This window comes from Pundamilia nyererei, unplaced genomic scaffold, assembly GCF_000239375.1.
Source record: "Pundamilia nyererei isolate P.nyererei 1_Seehausen unplaced genomic scaffold, PunNye1.0 scaffold00026, whole genome shotgun sequence".
Lineage (NCBI taxonomy): Eukaryota > Metazoa > Chordata > Actinopteri > Cichliformes > Cichlidae > Pundamilia > Pundamilia nyererei.
Genome location: NW_005187427.1, coordinates 1,219,968 through 1,242,045, shown reverse-complemented (window position 1 = coordinate 1,242,045; position 22,078 = coordinate 1,219,968). Strand labels below are relative to the sequence as shown.

General features: G+C 39.8%; 1 protein-coding gene across 2 annotated transcripts in view; it reads left to right on the top strand.

Annotated features, from left to right (window-relative positions):
* Window positions 1-22,078, top strand: part of acsl6 (acyl-CoA synthetase long chain family member 6) — a 34,832-nt gene that overhangs the window by 1,626 nt on the left and 11,128 nt on the right. Inside the window, exons 1-11 of one of the 2 annotated variants that reach the window (XM_013909524.1) lie at window positions 2,115-2,213; window positions 10,355-10,575; window positions 11,858-11,972; window positions 13,636-13,700; window positions 16,089-16,190; window positions 16,347-16,446; window positions 17,049-17,227; window positions 17,950-17,982; window positions 19,828-19,879; window positions 21,429-21,502; window positions 21,709-21,786. In XM_013909524.1, the coding sequence (XP_013764978.1) occupies window positions 10,372-10,575; window positions 11,858-11,972; window positions 13,636-13,700; window positions 16,089-16,190; window positions 16,347-16,446; window positions 17,049-17,227; window positions 17,950-17,982; window positions 19,828-19,879; window positions 21,429-21,502; window positions 21,709-21,786 (1,002 nt within the window). In that variant the 5' untranslated portion in view covers window positions 2,115-2,213; window positions 10,355-10,371. Of the gene's footprint in view, window positions 1-2,114; window positions 2,214-10,354; window positions 10,576-11,857; window positions 11,973-13,635; window positions 13,701-16,088; window positions 16,191-16,346; window positions 16,447-17,048; window positions 17,228-17,949; window positions 17,983-19,827; window positions 19,880-21,428; window positions 21,503-21,708; window positions 21,787-22,078 lie in introns of those variants that run through there. The other variant, XM_005727734.1, reaches the window with a different exon arrangement.

Here is a 22,078-nt window from a genome sequence, read left to right as displayed (position 1 = left end):
ATATGATGAAAGAAACTGCAGGTAGTGATGGCTGTTTGTTTGTTTGTTTGTTTGTTTGTTTTTAAAGGATTGTGGCGGTAGATTATGTGCCAGCTCGGTAGGTTTAATGGCAAATAGGCGGAGGTTATTAATCCTCCAAAGAACAGGTCGCACCGCAGCGACGAACATGTGGTAACAGCTGGCGTTTTGACTGGTGCGCATTAATATTCCATGTTGCAGTTACAGGTTTGAATGTGCTTTGTACGCAATCACTTGGAGTCTGTGATCCAAATTTAAGATGAAATGAATTGTTCGCTTGAAAATAAAGATCCCCTGGGAGCACTCAACGCACCTCTCACCTGTCACCACATCCCAACGCCCTGCTGCTCCTTAGAATAAATAATGCATTTTAATCAACGGCTAGTGCAGCCCTACACATGGTGTAAGCCTATTCTTTTTCCTCCCTTAATATTTAATTAAATAGATAGGGGCGGTTTCACCCCGCCCTTTGCCAAGAAACAGCCAATGGTGTTTTAGTATCCAAGCAGAGCAGCTCCTCTGTTTAACGTAACACAAGCCTTGTGCACACCAAGGGACTGCTGACTTGTAATTGGATGACTATCCAGTACATCATCATGCTCTTTTTTTTTTTATTCACACCGAGAATCTTTTTCCTCTTAAATTAGAAACTACAACATGAAGGAAGTTGCACTGTGAAAATGCTGAAATGAAATTCCTCTAATTAAAGAAGAACTGCATGACTGGGCAATCTTATAAGACAAATCTTGAGGGTTAAGTAATTCCTGCTGTGCAATAATAACTGCTTGTTACTGACCACTTTCACTGAATCCTAGGAGTGAGGTGAATTCCAGGAAAGGTCATTTTATTTGGAGCGGTGGATGGAAATTTGCTAACAAGCATGACCTTATATAGTGGTGCATAGAAGATATATTAAACAAATGCAACACCTTAAGTACATATCCCCGAAGACAGTAATAATAAAATTAGGCAGTCTGGGTGTTCTCAGGGCCATATGTCAGCATGGATTTTTGCTGTTTCAGCAGTCTGTGCACACTCTTCCACATATTGTGGGATGATGGGTGATGGTTCAGTATTAAGTGCTGTGCAGCTGTCTGCCTCCCTCTTTCTCATATACATTTGTTTTTTTTAAGTGGTGCAGTACTGTACCGTACTCTAAAATGCTCCATCTTTGTTGACTGGATATTGCCTGTCATGAGCCTTAAACGAATCAACTCCCTTTCTGATTAAAGACTTTGATTAAAAAATTTGTGAGCATCTACAGCTGCATGCTGGTCAGTAAGAAAGTGTTCTTAAACAAAATAACAGCCATTTAGAACATGTTTTAGAATATTCCTATGTTTCCTCGTTCCTCTAAAACTGTATGTGTGCAAGGAGAACACCCTCTCTAAAAAGGAGTGAAGGTGGTTGTCTTTGCCTGGAGTTCACAGACTGTAAAATAAGGCTGTAAAAACACAACACTATGCATGTACACTGTGGTTAACACTTTTGCAAAAGTGTTGTTTTGGGGGGTTTTCATCTTTCTGGAAGAAGTTTCAGTTAAAGGGTGTTGCTCTATTTTTAAAAAAATCATATATATACACACACAGACACACAGTGACTTGTTAATGATCCTACCCCTCCAGCTTGAGATCTAAAAGTCTGCTTTCTCTCTCACTTTGATAGTCAAATTAAACTGTGAGCAGCATCAGTTGATGTGTGTGTGTGTGATTTGTTTAAATGCGCACGGGTTTCTTTGCATATAGGTGGGTACGCGTGTGTGTATTGTTTGACACTATTCCAAGCCAGTGTGTGTGTGTCATTTCCACTTACTGAAGGAGAAGTTGAGTCTGCATGTTTAGGCAGCGAGAGCCAGGAAGAGAGACACACATACACACACACACACACACACACACACACACAGCATCAGGGAGGAGGGGTGGGTGGGTGTGGTGAGAGTGTGCAGCGTCTGTTGAGCCGAGGGTGGTGTGATACGGAAGCCAGCCAGGCTCAAACGAGGCCAAAACGCTTCTCGCTTCCCTCCTCTTGCTTGCCTCAGCTTAATCTGGCTGTTGGCACTGGCAAGGTAATCACTAGTTTGCACCGGGCAATGTGATATCCGCCCGGTACCCCTTGACACACATCACCTGCACACACACCCACCTACACAGACACACATCACACCTCACCGGCTGCCTGGCTTCCCCGACGCCTTTGTAAGTGCCGCTGACTAGACCACATCTGCTTTTAGATCTGCTGCCTGCTTTGTTTGCTCGATATTTCTCTTTTTTATTACAGTGCTGCATTTTTTTAACATATTCTGTATATGTTGTATATTCCAGTCCCTTCTGCTCAGTATATCCATATTACTTATTTATTCTGCACCTTATATCTTTAAATGTTCTTGCATGAGCAATACCTGCTCTACCCCTCCTTGACTGAGATGCAGGAGTGGGGGAAAGGATCATTCTTCTGCACCGGATATTACAGCATCTCTGCAAGTATTCCTTATTGAGCATGACAGAAAAAAGTTGTGGTTTAAGTCATGAGGTGTGGGCAGAAAGAGATATGAATGAGTGGCTAAAAGAGAGTGACTTTAAGCAAGGGTAGGTGGTGTTCTGGGATGATTAAGCACTGATGAACTGTTTTTATTTTTAATTTTTTAAAGAAAAAAAAAGAAAAGCATGAGCAAGAAGAGCGATACCGTGCACTGACGCGAGTGACACTACAAAGAGAAGGAGGGGAATTTGAAGAATAAGAGAAAGCTGAGCAGGATGTCTTTAAATAGAATACTGTAGTGAGGTTACTGCTGGTCATCTGTCTCTGTGCTAATAGGTTGTAATCTCACCACGTTGGACTCTAATCATTGGTGATGTCCCTCGGATGGGCCGATGGGGCGGGACTTAGGGACGAAGGGTTGTGTTTCCTTCACTTTAAGCCTCAGAGGTCAAAGGAAGTCTAACTGACCCATTCACTTCCCCTGATCACTGCATAGATTGCTGTGCCCCTGCACCAAAATCTTTGCTAAGTGAAATCTTCCTGAGACAGGAAGGGAAGGAACCTCTGGGGCTGAGGTGGTACGATAAGGAGCCAACGTTTCATGCAATTTCACTAATCTAACTGGTTAAATAAAGCAGCAGAACTCCTTCGCATTTCTGTTTTCCGTCTCTATTTAAGGGAACTCTTTAAAGAAACTATGCGAGGGAGGCTGCAGTTGCGAATCCCCTTTGCGCCATGTAATTCATCTTCAAATCAGTGAATCGCAGTTCCGTTCATTTTTTTTTTTTTTTTGCTTAAAAATGTGTACTTCAGTATATCCAAGTGAGTACATATGTATGAAAAATTACAATGTTTATTTTTGTAACCCAGCTGTTCACGCGCAGCATGTGCACTAGACGTTTTGTAACAGATACGTTGCAGTCAGTGTTATCTTCTTTCAGTTTTCTGACTGTGCACATCTGTCAGGCTTGCAGCCAAGTGTATGTCTGCTCATGTCTACTCATTTTCTTTTTCCTCCAAGCATATTTTTTCACACTCTCTGTTCAATCTGTTTTACCTCGTGAATTAGGGCGCTTGCCTCACTTTCTCGCTTTAGGTCAGATTGCAGGGTCGATCACTGGTACAGATCTGAAGTCCTGTGTTTTAAAAATGACATATGGTCACTTGATGGTTATTGAATCTGTTTCATATGGAAAATCCCAAGAAGTCATCAACAAAATGCTGAGAAAACCAGAGAAAATAGAAGGCACATGTATATCATAAGCTCTGCAACCATTTACAGCAGTGGGACACTTTGCTCAGCTTTTTGTTATACAGTATTACCCGATTATAAAACTCAGAAATAGCTACGCTATCTCCACGACTGTTGGAAGCTCAGCCATAGCTTTACAGCATCTCAGTTGCAATAAACCCTTATCACTATTTTATTGCAGACATCTGTCCACAGACTTCCCTTGCAGTGGCTCAGGAGAATGAAGGTTTTTGCAACCTGCTAACTGTAAGATTCAAATGACAATGCTTGTCAAGCAGCCTGAGCTGTAAATGCAACAGAGTTGCATTTACTTCCTTGGGTTTTTGAGGGTGCAATGTGTTTGCCATTGTACAAATTAAACAGAGAGGCCTTTGAGTTCATATGCTGATGCTGAAGGTCACTGCTGTTGCTGATGGGGTCTCTGCTGACCTGCTGTTCTCCTGTCACGACAGCTGAAGCAACACTCTTTGTAGGAGGCAGCGGGGAGGAACTTAATGGCTTGTATGGGGATGTGTTTATTTGTGTGTCTATATGTGTGTAAGTGTGTAGGGAGCAGGTGGTTTGGTGGTGTTTCATTGAGGTTACCACAGGACATCGTATAGCGAAGACTTGACCCTTTATATAAAAGTATCATGCAAACCAAAGTGCACAGCCTGATCTTAACTATGGAAAATTATTTTAAAATGTAATTTTGCTACTAAGATTAAATGCTTCTGGACCTCGTAGCTGTCAGAAGAGTGCTTCTCTTCCACCATTTGGAAAAGTGTACCAATAATTCACCTGGAGTGAAGGATGCTGCTTGTTATCTGGATAAAAACTGAAGAAGACAGCATGTACTGAAGGAGCCTCCTGAATGACTGGCTGCCCAAGTTTATTGTATAAGGACTTGTTAGACCGCTTGCTGCCTCTCAAACCTTTTCTGTTGCTCTGTAGTCTGGTATCACTTTAAATTATCCGATATTGTCATGAAAACTTACAAATAAAGTTTTTTTAGGACAGTTTTCAGCTTTAAAGATGTCCTGCTATACTTTGTTTTTATTGTCTCTTTCATATTGTGAGAAAACTGGAACTTTTTTTCATTGGCAGTTAAACAGGAATATACAGAAGAGATCAGCATATAATAAAGCAAGAAATAACAATGGCCAATTAAATGTTTGCATCTTTGCTTGAGGCCAATTAGATATCCGGCAGGTTGTGAGTCACCTGCAACTGTCGAGCTATTTGAGGACAAGATGACGTGGCATGATAACATGTGTGTACTAAAGCATTCGTTGCTTTGCTTAAAGTCTGCATGAGTGGCCTCAGTAAACAGATGCCAACAGTGGGTGTCCGTAAATGATAAGCAGATGTGGATTATTTGCAGATGTAGCCTACCCCCCTTGTTTTCAAATCCTTGCTTGACTCATCTTGCTATTAACAGTATTTTTAAACCTGCACCAGACAAAATAACCTTGATAATCTTTAAGCGCCTTCTAGTTTAAGTGGACTAAGATGGAACTGCACCTCTTTAAGCTTCAACTAGCCTGTAACTCGAGACTTTTCCTCATCGTAAGTCTTTTTAGATCTGATGTGTAGAAGAGTAAAATGAAATCTGATAAAGAATGTTAATTTTAGATTTATGAAGTCATATTTTTAGTGATATTCACCCACCCTCAGTGTTCCCAGTTCTGTCTAGTCTTCTTTATTGTCTCCAGATTGAGACGGCGCGTATCTGTGCGTCTGTATTTCTGCATCACTGATCCCAAAAAGTTGATTCTGTTCATCTGGACGTAGCATTTTGTAGTGGGAGAAGTGTTTCTTCGCTCTTCCAAGTGACTACTTCAGTCTCAGGCTACACCTACAGGCCAGTGACCCCTCTTTCAATGATGAGGATGTACACATCCTGGACAGGGAGGAACGCCGGTTTGAGCAGGGAATCAAGGAGGGCTTTTACATGAAAAGGGAAAAGACCATCTCTGAATCGCAGAGTAGGCCTAAGGGTATTTCTTTCGCCATCTTACAAGGCTGTGATTGCTTATCAGTGGTCATGGCAATTTGCATATTAATGATCAAGAAACTCAACTCACAGCCCATTATTCATCACTGGTGCTAGTTTCAGTCATTATGCAAATATACTGTTTAAAAAGTTGGGGAAACCTTCAGTTAGCTGAGACCGAAGAAGACGACATCTGCACAGTGATGCTTTTATAACCAGCCACTCTCTCTTTTCTGCCTCCTTTATTCCAGCTAGCTGCACAGTGGTGTCAGTGGGTTATGAAGTCTGTCTATATTTAGAGCAGGTCGAATGCTGTTCCCCCTCCGCTGCCTCTCTTTGGAAACGCCACTCCACCAATCCACTGCGACTCTTCGCTGCAGCCAAGCCACATTAGTCACAGGACACAAAACAATTCATTCGTGATACAGCCGCAGTTTGATCTAATTACTGCCTTGGCGGTCTATAAATGTTTACGGAGGTCTTCTGGACTTTGGTTTCAAAATCTGTCAACAAGACACAACAGACACATCTCAGTCCCCCAGATGTTGTTTAACATTCATTAAATTTCAACCAGATTTGGACCAGCTTGAAACTTCCAGCCTTCATTTAAATTACAGAAGAAAGAAATCAGACTGTTTCATAATGAAATGTTTGGCTCTGTACTTTGTGATTTAGAGGTGCTGGCAGACATAAGTTACATTTTTCTGTCTGTTTCCCACCCCCCAGTGAAGCTCAGAGTAATGCTTAACAGATATGAATGGTGTCAGTGTGCACATGTAGTTCTTAGGAAGAAGATAAATAAGAGTATTTCCTAAAATATATTCCCCTAATGGTTAATCTTTACCCAAACATAAAGAAAAACCTTCTTTCTTTTTGACATGTAAGTATTTGTTTTATAATTTTACCTCCATATCTAATGATTTTTAACTTTTAAAATCTTCTGTCTGTCTTGATTTTTCAATCAACTTTTACCGTCTTCACTAAGATCCAGTCTTACTGAATCCAGCTGCACACAACAGGCAGCTCAGTGGCTCTGGACATTTAATTATAGAATTAGCTCTGACAGCCTAACTGCTTTAGTATCCACACAAATGCGAGCAATCAGTGCAGTGTGATTTAGAGCCATTATGAAGTGGCAGCTTTTACTTATTGTGCTAAACTTTTCCCGGTAGTTGAGCTGCTTTAATTTCCCCCTCATTATTACTGGAACATTTCAGATTTTAAAAAAGGTCAACAGAAAGAGAGAAAATATCTGAGAAGTGCGGCAGAAAAAAGAGAACTACGGACAACTGCGTTATTACAGGGCCGGTACTGTTTTCAGACACGAGAGGGATGCTGCGGTTTCTCACTTACAGGTGATAGTTTCTGTGTGAGCAGAAACTGGACTCAATTTAGAGGACTCTAGCCAAAAAAATAAAAAATAAAAATGGGATGGCAGTGTCAGATGAGATGAAGACATTGCGCAACAGGCCTGAATTAAAGCAGAGGAAGTGATGAGTACCAGCTTACTGTATCTTAACGTGCTGTCATATGTCAGTGGGGCTTTACAAATGACTGTAGCAACTGACTGCCGTTAGCATCAGGGTGTCGGTGTGTTTTTGCGGTTGTATCAACTGAAAAATGATACTGTAGGGTGAAAGTGTGGTCACGGGGTTGTAATAATATCTGTGAGCATGTATTCATATATAGCAAGACTAAAAAGGTCGAGTTTGTGATGACTTTGTGACAGTAAAGTATATCATTTCAACTTTGAGTAGCAATACAGCTGCATGCATGACCCTGGACGAAGTGCATTTTGAATTTAAGCTTCGTAAGAGTGCAGGAAGCAGTGCACATGTTTCTTTACGTTAACACACGCAGCACCTGTTTCTCCATCTTCCAGGCTAATCAAGCTTTAAGCAGTTGAAGACTATTTTACACTTACACACTGTCAGTTGAGGAGACTCACAACGGGTATTAGGTGTTACTTTTGAAATTTTGACTGTCAGTTTTGTTTTCCGTCATCGGCCTTTTGAAATGATTGCAGCCAGCGTGACTCATAAGGTGCAACACCTATAGATGATATCTCTTTGATGGGAATTTAGCAACCCAATGGAAATGTGCATTATGCAAACACTAAGTGGATATTTGGCTGATTCACACTTTTTTTTTCTTTTGTTTAAATTTGCAGAAATAGATAAAAGATTAATTGCTTCATAATCTGGACTGTGTACCCTCCAGTGTAGACGAGGTTTTTAAAATGCACTCTCAAGTCAGGCTATTCAGGGGATAGTGTCAGGATCATGTGGCCAGATGCAATAAGCCCATTATTTACTTTTCTCCCTTTGTATTTTTACTATTTTGGATAAATAGAAAAAGATGGTAGTTGTTTTATGTCTTCTAAATTCAGCTAATTTTTGGAAAGTTTTTAAAGCATCATGTGGGTTCATGTGATTCCGCCTCACTTTAGTAGTTTAGTGCACAAAATAGTGGTTCCGCTCTAAAATGACAGGTGAATGAGGAAGTCAGCGTTCCCACGACCTGATGTATTTATACTTACCAGCTTCATTGTCTGTTGGTGTTTGTGTCTGTGCATGCATGTCGGGAGAGAGACATGCATGAGAGTGAGAGGCAGACAGACAGTGAGACGAGACAGGAAGTGTCTGATTGGCTGTTAATTGTAGCACTGCCCCGACAGTTCATTAGATCAGATGGTGCTGTCTCTGACTCATGTCCTAGGGGAGGGAAGGAAACCCCCTCCCCACTCAGCACTACAGCCAGCCGCCCCCTTGGATAAATTATGTATTTCTTGATATGTGTGTGTGTGTGTGTGTGTGTGTGTATGACTGTGCAACTATTCCACTACGGTTTAACCGCTGTCCTTTCTAGTCATCAGTATAGATAATCTCTCCTGGCCTTCTTTTACAGTAAAAATGAGAAATGTGGGGGTGAGACCCCTCAAACACCAGCTTTTGAGTATAAATTAAGTGTTTCAGGTCATTTCGCTTCGGTGAAGGAGTAGCGAGGTCAAATATGCCCACGTATAGCCACAAAAACCTGTCATAAAGTGATGGAAACAAGTCTGAGAAATTAGTGGGAGGGATTAATTTTCTAGTTGTGTTTTAAATGTCTCAGTCTTCATCTTAGGAAGCTGGTTCACATGTGAAGTTGTTAAAGAGCTTACATGATCACATCCTTTTCAGTGGCATGAAATGTGAACTGTTATGTGAAATATGAAAAAGTCTAGAAGTAGCACTCAATAAAAATTTGTATAGTTTCATGCGTGTTTGAGAAGCTGTGATTCACAAGACCTTGATTTAATCTGAAAAATAAATACTCCTGTTTGGTTTTAGGTAACTGAATAGATATTATATAGAGATTCGTTAACAAACTGGCATTTGACCTCACATTAAGCCCGAGAGTATACTTTTAATGTTCTAAAAAGACCATAGAGACATGGAGAAGACGAATAAGAAGAAGAAACAAACCAATTTTTTTTAAAAAAAATTTCAGATTTAGCTTCACAGCTTAACTGTGGAAGTGAAAGATTAAGTATTTTACACCTCTTTAATTTTTATGCTTATTGCTGCAGACTACTAACAGCTACCAGACAGTGGTTTTGTCTGCTTTAACCCTTCTTCCTTTTTTCCTTGAAGCGCAGACATTCTGTGTGGAAAGTGCACATGTGGGTTTTCCTCACATGCAATGAAAAAAAAAGCACAAGTGCCATCCCTTGGTTTAAAAAAAACTAAAGAATAGGCTTGCACATATTAGTATATGTAACAAGTAGATACTGCAGTCAGTGGCGGTTTATCTATAAGCAGCGTTAACTGCTGACATCATTATAAGGATGCAGAAGAAAGAGACTTGAGACAGAAATATGAGGTCATGTTAGTGTATTGTTTGCCTTTTTCAGGCAAGTAACAAGGATTAGTGCCCAAAAATGTGATTATCTGAAAGCAATACACCTGTCAAATCTGATATTGATGGATGAAACAAGCAGAAGTTTTTCATTTATTAGTGAGATTTAGAACGCAATCCATTAAAAAATAAGATTTATGTAGTGTCAGAATATGTGTTATTTATCAGCAGTAGTAGTAAAGTCTCTAAGTTCGTATAAACCTTCACTAGAACACCTGATCCAGCTTTAAGGATTGTTGATTTGTCATATAAACAAAACAATCAGTAGCACTTTATTATATGGCTCATATAATAATATATGATTCCTCTAGGATTACAGGCAATCTCATTGTGTTTTACCTAAAATTTCATGTAATTATATTTAACTGCAAATGCTTCCAGGAAGTGAAACACTACTTAAAGTTACAGTATAATTATACCTTTCCTGTGAAATACCAGAAGTTACACACTATTACGCTACTACTTACAATATAATTATTTCTTCATACTTATTTTTCTTTAATTATTACTTAATGTATTGACCAGCAAGGATTTGTAGGTAAGTATACATCATAATTTCAGCTAAATAGATTTAAATTACTTTTGATTCCAGGGGAATCGATCCCACCAAACATTGAGTAAAATATTGATTTACCCTCCTCCTTAGCAGGTAGTGTTTAAGAAAAATGAATAATGGTTTGAAAGGCGTTGTAAGAAATCATTAGTAAAAGACTGCCTTGTCCCTTCTGCAGAGCTGAGTTCCACCCTGATGGAGAAGATGCAGGCCCAGGAGATGATGAGTGGCCTGAGGATACCGGAGATGGACGAGCTCGGTCAGTTCTTCCGCTCCCTGCCGACCTCCACGCTTGTGGGCATCGGCGCTCTGACAGCTGTGCTGGCGTACTGGTTAGCCACCAGACCCCGTCCCATCAAACCCCCCTGCAGCCTTCTGCACCAGTCTGAAGAAGTGCCGGTGAGATATTCACAGGTCCATAAAAGCGTTAAGTTTTGCATTCCCAAATGCTTTCAGTAACATAGACATGTTTGGACATTCAGGCACAAGTAGTAGATATTTTTCATGTTAGTTTAGTCCTTCACAGTAAAATGGGGTCGATCAGTACTCTCTGTGGATTTTCTTTTGTTTTGTTTTAATGCACTCATGTAGGTCACCTTCAATTGTTAGCAGCCAGTGACGACACTAGGCTTTGTGTCTAACAATAAAGGCTAGTATTTTAGTTTTCTTTGCCCTAGCTTATACCTGTCAGGTTATTCTAAGCATCTGAAGCTCGTTACGACAGATGGCCTTCTGATCTCCTCCTCTTCTTTTCTAATAACAGGCAGTAATGGAAACCACAGTAGTACAAATGTAAGCAAAATCAAACATCGAAAGTAGCCTTTCATGCCTTGTTACTGTAACAGTTTCCATAATATGCCAAAAACTCTCGTACTGTAGCTTTTAGCAGATGTGTGGTTTTTATTGTTTTGATTGAAACACAGTCCTTCACAAGCATACACTACGCAACTTCCTGTATTTGGGAAATAGAGAGCTAAAAGATAGAGCAACCAACAAATTCTACTTCGACTTGACTTTTAGTTAATACTGAAGCGCTAAGGGGAAATTGTGCCCTTAGTTTAAACCCTTTTACTGGTTTAAACTAACCACCATACCAGTGAAACCAAACACTAGGTTTTTCACCCATACTTTGCACCACAGGCCTCCGAATACCAGCCTTACCCTGCAGCATCATGTTGTAGTGTAATGTGAAACCTCGAGAGGCTTGTTTTCTCTTTTTTCATATACATATATATATATATACCTATACGTGACACAAGGCACAGTACAAGCATGTAGTGTACAGTGTGTCTTGAGTCCTGGCTGCCTAATCTGTTCAGTCCTTTCAGGCTAAATGACTCATTTACAAAGTGGAATTTGCATCTACTATTGTTTTCTTTATGGGAATGAGCTCTAGTCATCCAGAATGTGTCTGCAGTCTAAACACAGAGGAAGCTTAGCAGCTCACATATTTTTATAGGCATTTGTTAGCTGACAAAAGAGATGGATTATCTCTTAGAGGAAAAGTTAGACAAATTTCTTCCTAAACTCCTCCACGCTCGGGTATCTATTTGACAGTGTTTTCACAAGGGAGAAAAATTAGATCTTATACCCTCAGAATTTAGAGGGAAGAAAAAGCCATAGAAATGACTGATGGTGTTGCACTGTTTTCTTTGTCTGTCGCTCTTTCTCTGTGCATCAGCACGAAGATGGGGGTCGCAGGTCTATGATGGGTGACCCCTCCAAGCTGCTGACTCATTACCATGATGACGCCAAGACCATGTATGAGGTTTTTCAGAGAGGACTGCATATATCTGGTGGGTAGGATGTGAAGTGGAAACATTTATACACAAAGCTGGAGAGAGCTGGAGCATGCCAACTTTCCACGTTACTGGACTGGCACTTGCAGATTGGCCTTTACATAAAGGTTTTGTGCTCTTAATGACCACTCAAAGTGCTTCAGACTTCAATGTAGCCTCTGTTCCTCTAGAGTTGCTCAGCTTTTCTCATAAAGAGTCATACCTCTTTTTTTCATTCATGTTCTCATGTACATTTTATAAACCACAGGTTTAATAACAAGTAATGCAGATGATAGAAGAGGTTAAAACATGTAATCTCACTAAATACCACTTGTAAAACTGACATGTTTTGTGCATTTTATGTTCAATATAGGTATTTGTTGTGCCTGAAAATGAACAAATAAATGAAATGAAAAAATGAAATGACATGTAGCCATATTAGTGTCATTCATCCCTTTCTGTCTGTACTTGTATTTACTAATCCTGTCTTTCAATCACCCGAAGACTCTTTAAAAAGACTATGAAGAATATGTCCATATACGTTTTACAGTGTATAACATAGGCTGTCATAATCTCAGATTTTCACACTGCCCAAAAATCTCCCTATTTATGTGTTGTTAGTATTGTGTTACTTTAAACAAAAAAAGAATAAAACTAAACACGAGCCGTGACTGTAAAACGTTAATGAAAATTTAAAACCTCAAAGCAGAGCAATGAGCTCTTACAGCTCTCACAATGAAATAGATGTTTTGTTTTGGCACTGTTTTCACATTGATTACAACATAATTTTAAATGATCTAATCTTATTACAATATTAGATTTCCATTTGCCCAATATTCAAAACCTGGTTTGGGGTTTTAGCTTTCCAGAGACCCTGATGAAATAAACATCTGTAGCATACTACAGTACAACATAAAGCAGGCTATAAATGTAAGAATGGAAATACAGTTATCTGATCTGAACTCAAACCGTGTTTAAGCTGCCAGACTTGCAGTAAAAATTTCCCACACACGCAAACACACAGAAGTGTGATACAGACAGCACAGTGTGACAGTGCAGTGGTCTGATTGTAAAACCTCCAATCATAGTGTTTCTCTGCTACTGGAGATAAAATGAATCCTGTGGTTGCCAAGGCGATGGCTAGCGTTGCTAACGGTAACAGTGTCAGGGCTCATGGCCAGCAAGTTTAAGACATATAATTGAGTGACTCACAATGCAGAGATATTGCTCAAACCACACCTGCCCCACACTTGTCAGAGTGGGCTCTTCGATAATTGGCCAGATCGTACAGCCACAAGAAAATGACATTAGTTGGTCTGAAGTCGAAATGAATTGTTTTAGTCAGTTTGTCTAAGGCAGTGATAGTCAAGCAGTCTGGGTATTTCACAACTATTTCAGAGATTAGAGAATTAGATCGATTTTATTTCGAACATGCAAATGTAACTGAAATAACAAGAGAAAAAAAGCAAAAAACAAAACTTAAAAATCATCAAGTTTTCATGTATATATCTATATCTACAGAATGCCTGTGCTCGAAATTATTTCTGCATTAGAAAGGGTTATTTTCACCTTGGTGTTAGCCTGAGGTGTTTAAATTACTATTAGATTTAAAAACCTTAATGATGTTTATGTCCAGCCACATAAGTTAATCATTTGTTTGTCTCCTTTCTGCGTCCAACAGGTGATGGACCTTGCTTAGGCTCACGACTCCCCAACCAACCTTACAAATGGATGTCCTATAAGGAGGTTCGTGCCATTCAGGGGACATGTTTTTTCCCTGTAACAACAACAGCTGAGAGGAGAATAAAACAGGGTGACCCCTCAAAGGGGAAAAGTACCAAATCCTTATGCTACAAAATGCTTCCAGACTTCTGATAAAGCAACATTTATAGGAACTATTTTATACATTATAGCTGCTCAAGCATGATTTTCTGCACCTCACACTTCTGATGCCAGACATAATCATTACAGTCTTTGTAATGGCAGTTGATTGACTACAGTATAAACTGTGCAGACTAGTCTGTCATGTGCCAGTGTAAGACTATAGTCAGATGACGTTTGCAGCATTTGCACTGCAGAGACTCTGTAGCACCCACTCTGCCTTAAAACCAAATTTGGTACCATCAAGAGCGCTACTAAATAACTGCAGTCTGCAAACCTTGCTATATATAGATATTGACTGGGCTAAACAACACTTCTACTTTATATGTGCTATAGGCAAGTACTGCTTTAAGTCCAAGAATAGATCCCACACTATGACTTACTTTGTCTGATGTTAACTGGCATTTTTCAGATCAGATCACTATCATGTCTGCCACCCTAAGTTGGCTAAGACGTTAAGAGAAATGATTGATGCTATCCTGCTAGAGCAGACTGACTCTATAACTGCTGTTCACCTTCCATCCTGCAAAATCTGCACAGCACACACGAAAGCTGCAAGCTACTTTGCAGAGGTGCTATTGTTGTTCGTATAAGTTGCTGAATAAGAATATTACTCTTCAACACAGCTAAAGACTTTGTCCCTGGAGGTGAGGTTTCAATTCACATACTTAATGTAGACACACAGAAACAATCTAAAAATACAAGTATGATTATATTCGGAAGACCTGAAATGCAGAGTACATCATTGGCAGGGGTGTAAGGTGTGATTGGCCACCGATGTGAAATAGCTCACCACTTCAAAAGCAGCACGTCCCTTTATTGATTTCTTATACTTTGACTGCTTGCTAACCGGATACACAGCTTTAACTTCATATATATATGAAAAATTAAATAACTAAACTATTTTTGTCCCACTTAGTCATGACAGTAACAAAGAAGAATACGGCTGGGAGTTGTGTTTTGGATCTTTGTTTTTTTGCCAGTAAATTTAGATACAAGGTTACCAGTTAATCAGTTTTTATCCTGCTCATTAATTTCTTTCATAAACAATAAAAAAAAATTACATTCCTCTATTTATTCCATGTTTATGTAAGCAGTAGAGACGTTTTTCCACAGCCAGTCCTGTATATTATAAAATTTCAGTCTCCCATCCCGCGTGTTAGTTCCAAGAGCAGGAGATATAATCACTTATGTCATGACTCAGTGATGACTGTGGACCAACATAGATTAAGATAGCTATACAAGGGTATGATATTATTTCTTATAAATATAAAATCAACCAACTGACTGGGGAAAAAAGGGAATATATTAACTACAAAGTCTTGGTCACTTGTATTATACTGGCTGATTTCAGCTGCATCTTCAGGGCCATGTATGAGCACTGGTTTGTATATAATAATTACACTTCCACCGCCTTCTGCGCTTCTATGTGTGTGTGTGTGTGTGTGTGTGTCTTGGATATGCCAGTGATTGCAGCACAGTTGGCGAGACATGTGGAAATAGTTATTAAAAGCAGAATAACTGAAAACTTCCCATCATCCAGTAAAGCAGTTTCAGGTTCCAACAAATCTGTGAGCACAAGACACTGGCACTCTCTTGGAAAGTCACTGAAGTAATGCTGGTAGCTGGAGGGAATTTTCTGTTAAAAGCGATGTCAAAATCTACAATACACATGAGATATACGACACCCTGTTTATCTGTGACATCATCGTATTTTACAAGAGAAAAGTGGGTGGAATTTTTTTTTCTTTTTTTTTGTCATTCACTCCAATTTCCAGGATGTCAGCCAGGCAAATCTGGACTTGTCTTACAGACTCATTGAGAGACTTAAAAAGCACTGTGAAATTTTTTTTTTTCTAGAATGGAAAATAAGGTTTGCCTTAGACCTTTGCTGAAACACGAAATCAAGTGTGTTATTATGTAAGTTTCCACAGCTGTATTAATCCCCATTTACTGTGATGTCTTTCACAATCATGGTAATTTGTAGAATGTGAATCATCAGTATACACAGCAGAATATTGCTTTAAAATCAAAGTGTGTTTCTTAACTCTCTCGAACTAAAGAAAGATGACTAACACAAGGTTGGGTTTCCCTTTTTTCCAAAATTAGAGGTCAGTTTATTTAGCTAAATTGCACAATACTACCAGAAGCTGAGCAAAGTTTTTTTTCACTTGGAAGATTAGCTCAAGATTTGTATGGTTTTGTTCCACTTGGTCCAATCAGTTCTCACTTTTTTTTTCTTCAATTAAATAGGTGACAGCCCGGGCAGAGCATCTGGGCTCAGGCCTTCTGCACCAGGGATGCCAGCCCAATCCGAATCAGTTCATAGGGGTGTTCGCTCAGAACAGACCCGAGGTAACTGGCACTCTTTTTGCTCAATCTTTGTCTAATCTGCGTGTAGCCCTAATTTTAAGTATATGAACTTAAAGTTATTGAGGTTTTCAAGTGCAGGATAAAGTCCGACCTCAGATTGTATACATTTATTTGTATTTTTGTTCTGTTTGACTGTAGTGGATCATCTCAGAGCTGGCTTGCTACACATATTCGATGGTGGTGGTTCCCCTTTATGACACGCTCGGCCAAGATGCTATAAGGTTCATCATAAACACTGGTAAGAACACAAACATGAAAAAGACTGTAATGACTTCACAAGCTTTGAGTAGGAAATGTAGATTTAACAGCTGTCAGTCTGCAGGCTAATAATTGTGGGGCATTGTGAGACATATTAGAACATGTGTGTGTGGATTTTTTAAACAGGAACTCGTATCAGTGTGAGAAGTAGAGCTCCCCTCACTGGTGGCTGACTGCATCTTTGTCACATTCATACAAAGTGCTACTTCCTGGATTTAAGCTAATGTGTCATTAAAACATTTGGTAATTGTAACAATAAGTAATTCTGTTGCAAAGGAACAGATGATAGGAATTTCATGTGGTGTAAAAGCTAGTGCTTGAAAAAAGAAAAGAATATATTGGAACAGTAAAATCATCATAACTTTAAAAATAACATATGTATTCAAGATTTTACAGCAACCCAAATGATAGCTCTAAAATCGATTAACGGGATTATTTTTACTTTGAACCCTTGTAAATTCAAGATGTGACCAAATTCCAACTGATTTCCAACTCCACATTTGTTTGTGTTCCTTTTTATTTCTTACTTTGATGATGTTCACACAAGGGAGCGTGTGCTCTTGTGTGCTTGTTTCATTTCAGCTGACATCTCCACAGTCATCTGTGACAAAATGGACAAAGCTCGGGTGCTTTTAGAGAATGTGGAGCGGAAGGAGACCCCCGCCCTGCGAAGAGTCATCCTGATGGACGCCTTTGACTCTGACCTCGTGGAGCAAGGCAAGGGCTGCGGTGTCCATGTGCAGGCCATTAAAGAAGTGGAGGTAAGACATGTAGGACTCTGGTATGCCTGTGACACGGCACATATATATATATATATATATACATATATAGATATATAGATATAGATATATAGATATAGATATATGTAGTCTTGGTGTCATTAGCTTGTAATAAAACGACATGTTAAACAGATCCTGTACAGCAAAGAGAATTTTAACATATATGCTGTATTCCTTGCTATGTCAAAGTGATAAATCATGCAATATATGCAGTACGTGAGCTGCAGAAGGTTAGCGCAGTCTCTGAAAATGTAATCTCATTCTCAGTCTCATGTAGAGCACGCATAACTTTGTTTTGTGTTGTCCTCATCCAGCAGATCTCGTTTGCTAGATGCGTGACAAGAAATGAAAAGGCTGAATGAGTTTGCTGATGATATCAAACACAAACTCAGCAACAAAGCATATAGAAATGCATAAGTGTTGACAGCTATGACCTATAGTTTTAAATAACTTGATACCAGTATGACCCACATTGATTATTACTTCCTTCTTTTCAGCCATGCACAGCTGCAAATGCTTGGGGCTTATAGCCTAATTGTGGTAACCACTGCAGGCTCTTTTACAGTGTAGCAACCTGGATTTAGAAAAATCCTCAACAGAACTCAGAAGACATTAGTCCATATTATAGGATATCACAATAAAGCTATAATGTTTAAGAGCATTATACAGTGATTTAAAGTTGCTTTCACATTGTTTCTTTACAGGCCCTGGGTCGAGATCACTACAGAAAGCCTATAGTAAGTAACTATTTCAAAACTTCTAAAATAGTTTCAAAACAACTGGTTTTAGGCATGCTAGTAAAGTTTGTGGACCAAAATGGGTCAAATTCTGAGTTTGGTTTGGTAAAGCTTGTGTCTGTGAAGGTTCTCAGTCATCCAGCTCATCATTGTCTAAGGGGCTTGGAAAGAAAAGCACCTTCTGTAAAAACCTCTGTAAGTTGCTTGAAGACGTTTCACCTCTCATCCGAGAAGCTTCTTCAGTTCTAAGGTCAAATGGTGGAGAGTCCCAGATTTAAGCCCAATGAGAGTGTCCCCCCTCTGTGTTTAAAGGTGGTTGTTCACAGTGGACATAGATGGCTTCTTTCACTCCTCTTTGAAACCATCTATCTTCTCTGTCCAAAATGTGAACATTGGTGTCCTCAAAGGAGTGACCTTTGTCCTTTAGATACAGGACAAAGGTCACATTGAGGTGGATCTTCTATGTTGTGCCTATAAAGCCACCTCGACGGGACAAGATTCGGCGGTCCATCTGCATCTAAAGGCCATCAGAGGCGGTGGTTTACGACACCAACTGTCTGCCATCTATAATCCAGTTTTGAGATCCCTTTCCAGACGCCTTAACGCCCACTCACATCCTGGGCCATCTGATCTCAGGAACTCACATGATAGGGTGGGACTAGGTTACATAGTGAGTTCATCCGAAACCTTGGCTGATTGTGACCTACACCCGTTTTCACACCTTGGCTCATGTGATTAGGTAGAGGATCGTTAGGGGGTCCATTGTCCCTCTTGGGGTGATACTCCCACAGGGCTTAAATCTGGGACTCTCCACCATTTGACCTTAGAACTGAAGAAGCTTCTCGGATGAGAGGTGAAACGTCTTCAAGCAACTTAAAGAAGTCCAGACGCTTTTCTTTCCAAGCTCCTTCAACTTTTGTAAAGCTTGGCGAGCATCACATGATGATTGCGTGCTATGGCCGTATCAGTCCAGTTCACTTCCTTGGTGAGCATGGTGAATATTTTTATCGAAGTCATCGTTAGCCAGTATTCTTAAATGTACAAACATTATGCCAAATTAACACTTTTCCCAATCAAAACAACAAAGATGGCAGCTCACCAGCCTCTGCCAAAGCTGACTAAAAACCTGCAGTGATCAGGAACTGCTTAAAAAAAAAAGAACTTCCAAACAACGTGAATTATTTTAAATCACCTTCTGCATTGCTCGAGCATCTCCATTTATGTAACTTACACAAAACTGAGGCTAAAATGGTTGCAGGATGTCTTATTTTGATTACAAGTGAAGTTCATGCCTGTTTTTAGTACAAAATATCGCATGATCTCCTTTGGATTAACTGCACTTAAGTCTGTCGGGTGATTTGTCTAATAATGGGTTATGTTCACATATGAACACAAGAAGACAGCAACCTATTTTTGTTGGATGTATCTGTGTATGTATCATAACAGCTCTGACAGTTTTTCATCTACTTAGTGTTGACAGGTAAAAATTTGAACACTGACACGCAAGCACCAGCCCTCTGGCTAACAGGTATTGACCAGTCAAGCTAGTTTTTGCCTTTTGTTCAAAATTAGAGAGAGTGAGGGCACAACTGGGTTGAGCATGCAAAACAGATGCCGTAAAGGGCTGGGTGCCTGGCTACAAATCCACCCTGAGGGCAATTACCAGGTGCACAAAGGCAAAAAAAGCCCCCCACCCAAACAAAAAAGGATTAACATATGGAAATGTTTGTTTTCTAGACTCACATGCATTGGTTCAGCTTGCTGTTGAGGAAGCTGCTAGAAGTTGATCTCATGACAACCTGCATGTCATCTGACAGTGTTATGTTGTTGTTTTTTTCTTCACAGCCACCATCCCCAGATGACTTGTCTATTGTGTGTTTCACCAGTGGAACCACAGGTAGTAAATGTTTCTGATGTTATAGAAATATCATATGTGTCACATTTGCAGTTTGTGATATAAAAATACTCCATTGTTAAGTAAGAAGCACATAGGATTTGTATTCTCATCAAACTGTGTTGGCCAGTGACTCCAGAAGCAGCAGCAGGTCACAGGTAGCGCTTTTTCAAACCTTTCCTGTTAAAAAACAAACAAACAAATAAGGTTCATCTATTTGGACTTATTGCACGGCAGGGAGGTTTACACATAAACCACAAGTCTTGTGTTTTCTAAGAGCTTTCTGAGTGCAAAGCATGTGCCCACTGCCTGTGGTGAATATGAGGAGTGTGACAAGAATGCTTACATTAAAAGCACTCACGGTGCTCGGTGCTGCTTATAAGCCACGCGAATAATAAATATAAAAATAAAACAGTGTTGGCCTTTCAAAATGCCTAAACTAACTAACTTCAGATGCTTTCACATAGTATTGTTTAAACACTTAAAGCGCTAAAATTATTCAAAGCAGTGATGTTTTCAAAGCCTTAAAGAGAAAGGTGTACAGGAGACATGATGCTGGTAAGTTATTAAAGTCAGTCCACAGTGCAGTTTATTGTAACTCGTGTTGTGCAATTTCTATTTACTTTACTTTGAACTGTATCATTTACTGTAAACCCAGGTTCTTCATTGCAGCACAATAATCCAGTAGTGAGAGAATCATTAACCCATTCCCCTCCCCAACCTCCTTCATTACATAAATGTCATGGCTTAGGCCACAATGCTCTGTTTTCAGAAGCTTCACCCCACAGCACCATCGACCACTTAAACCAACAGTAGGAGGGAACAAAAACAGGGTCATGTGAGGACCCACTAGTGTCAGATTGCAAATTGCAGCTCCCACATCCACGGTCTGTTGAAAATCCTGCCTCCTGCTGGCGTTAATGACAAACACATGCAGGCACTCCAGCAGAGGATTCGTTTTCCTCACATCATTCTCCGTTTCTTGAGAATTCCCTCCCGCGCTGTTGCGACATCTAGTCTATACTGAGCGTACAAGATTGCTTACAGCTGTTTGAGTCAGCTGACATCTCAGAAAGAGGAACCTTAGTTTCTAATAACCACTCTTTAAAATTGTGAAGGAAGGACTGGGAATGAGAATAAGATTAAGAGGGCATTACAGTAACAGAGAGTACTGTTTTTTCAGTGCTTATTAGGAAATGCCAAGAGAGGAGGAAAAAAATAGGAGAAGTTGAGGTTGAAACTGTGATGTAATTATTTCTATATGCTTTAGAAATAAACCATGCAGTTTGCATGGTTTGTGCAGACTGGCATGTGTTTTTGCAATATTCATAATACTGGATTCTGTTTAATAACCTAATGTATAAGGTGCTGCGTTAACACGACTCGTTTCTGGCTTCCAAGTTATAAATAAAATTCTGCTGAACCAGGTCTTTCTTTCCAAGCCGAATTCCTTTGGTGTTCACTTGGAGGACTGTGTGCTCCTAGTGAGGAAATGTGTTGTGAAATCTGTTGGGCAATTTCATTATAAGTTTTTTTCCTTCTGTTCAAACAGGAAACCCAAAAGGAGTCATGCTCACCCATGGAAACGTGGTAGCTGATTTCTCAGGCTTCCTTAAAGTAACAGATGTAAGTCACCCTCTCCTCTCTGAACCTATGCTCAGGAAATGTTTTCACACCTATCCCCCAGTTGTTTATGGTCTTTTGCTCAGTGATTCATTAGCCTGGTTGCAATGTGTTCATTTTCTCGTCCACACAAATTCTTGAAAATCCAAGTTTCTGTGTCAAAATAGCATCTTTAACTCATTTGACTGTGTCTCTTGTGTGTCCTGCAGAAAGTAATTTTCCCCAACCAAGATGACTGCCTCATTTCCTTCCTGCCACTGGCTCACATGTTTGAGAGACTTATTGAGGTAAATGTGCCGAACTGTCATCTGCAATCACAGTAATGGGATAGTAATGAGCTGAAGGATGTTTGTGGGGGAGGAGGAAGGCACTTCCTGTAAGAAGTATGACACTGAAGGTGGGCACTAATTACTGTAGGATTGGAAAAAAGGGAGAAAGAAACCACCCCAACTTTTCCTTCCCTGTCATCAGTTTTGCTTTCCATCTCTACAAAAAAAATTGGCATTCCTCACACACACGCACACGCACACACACACACACACACACACACACACACACACACACACACACACACACACA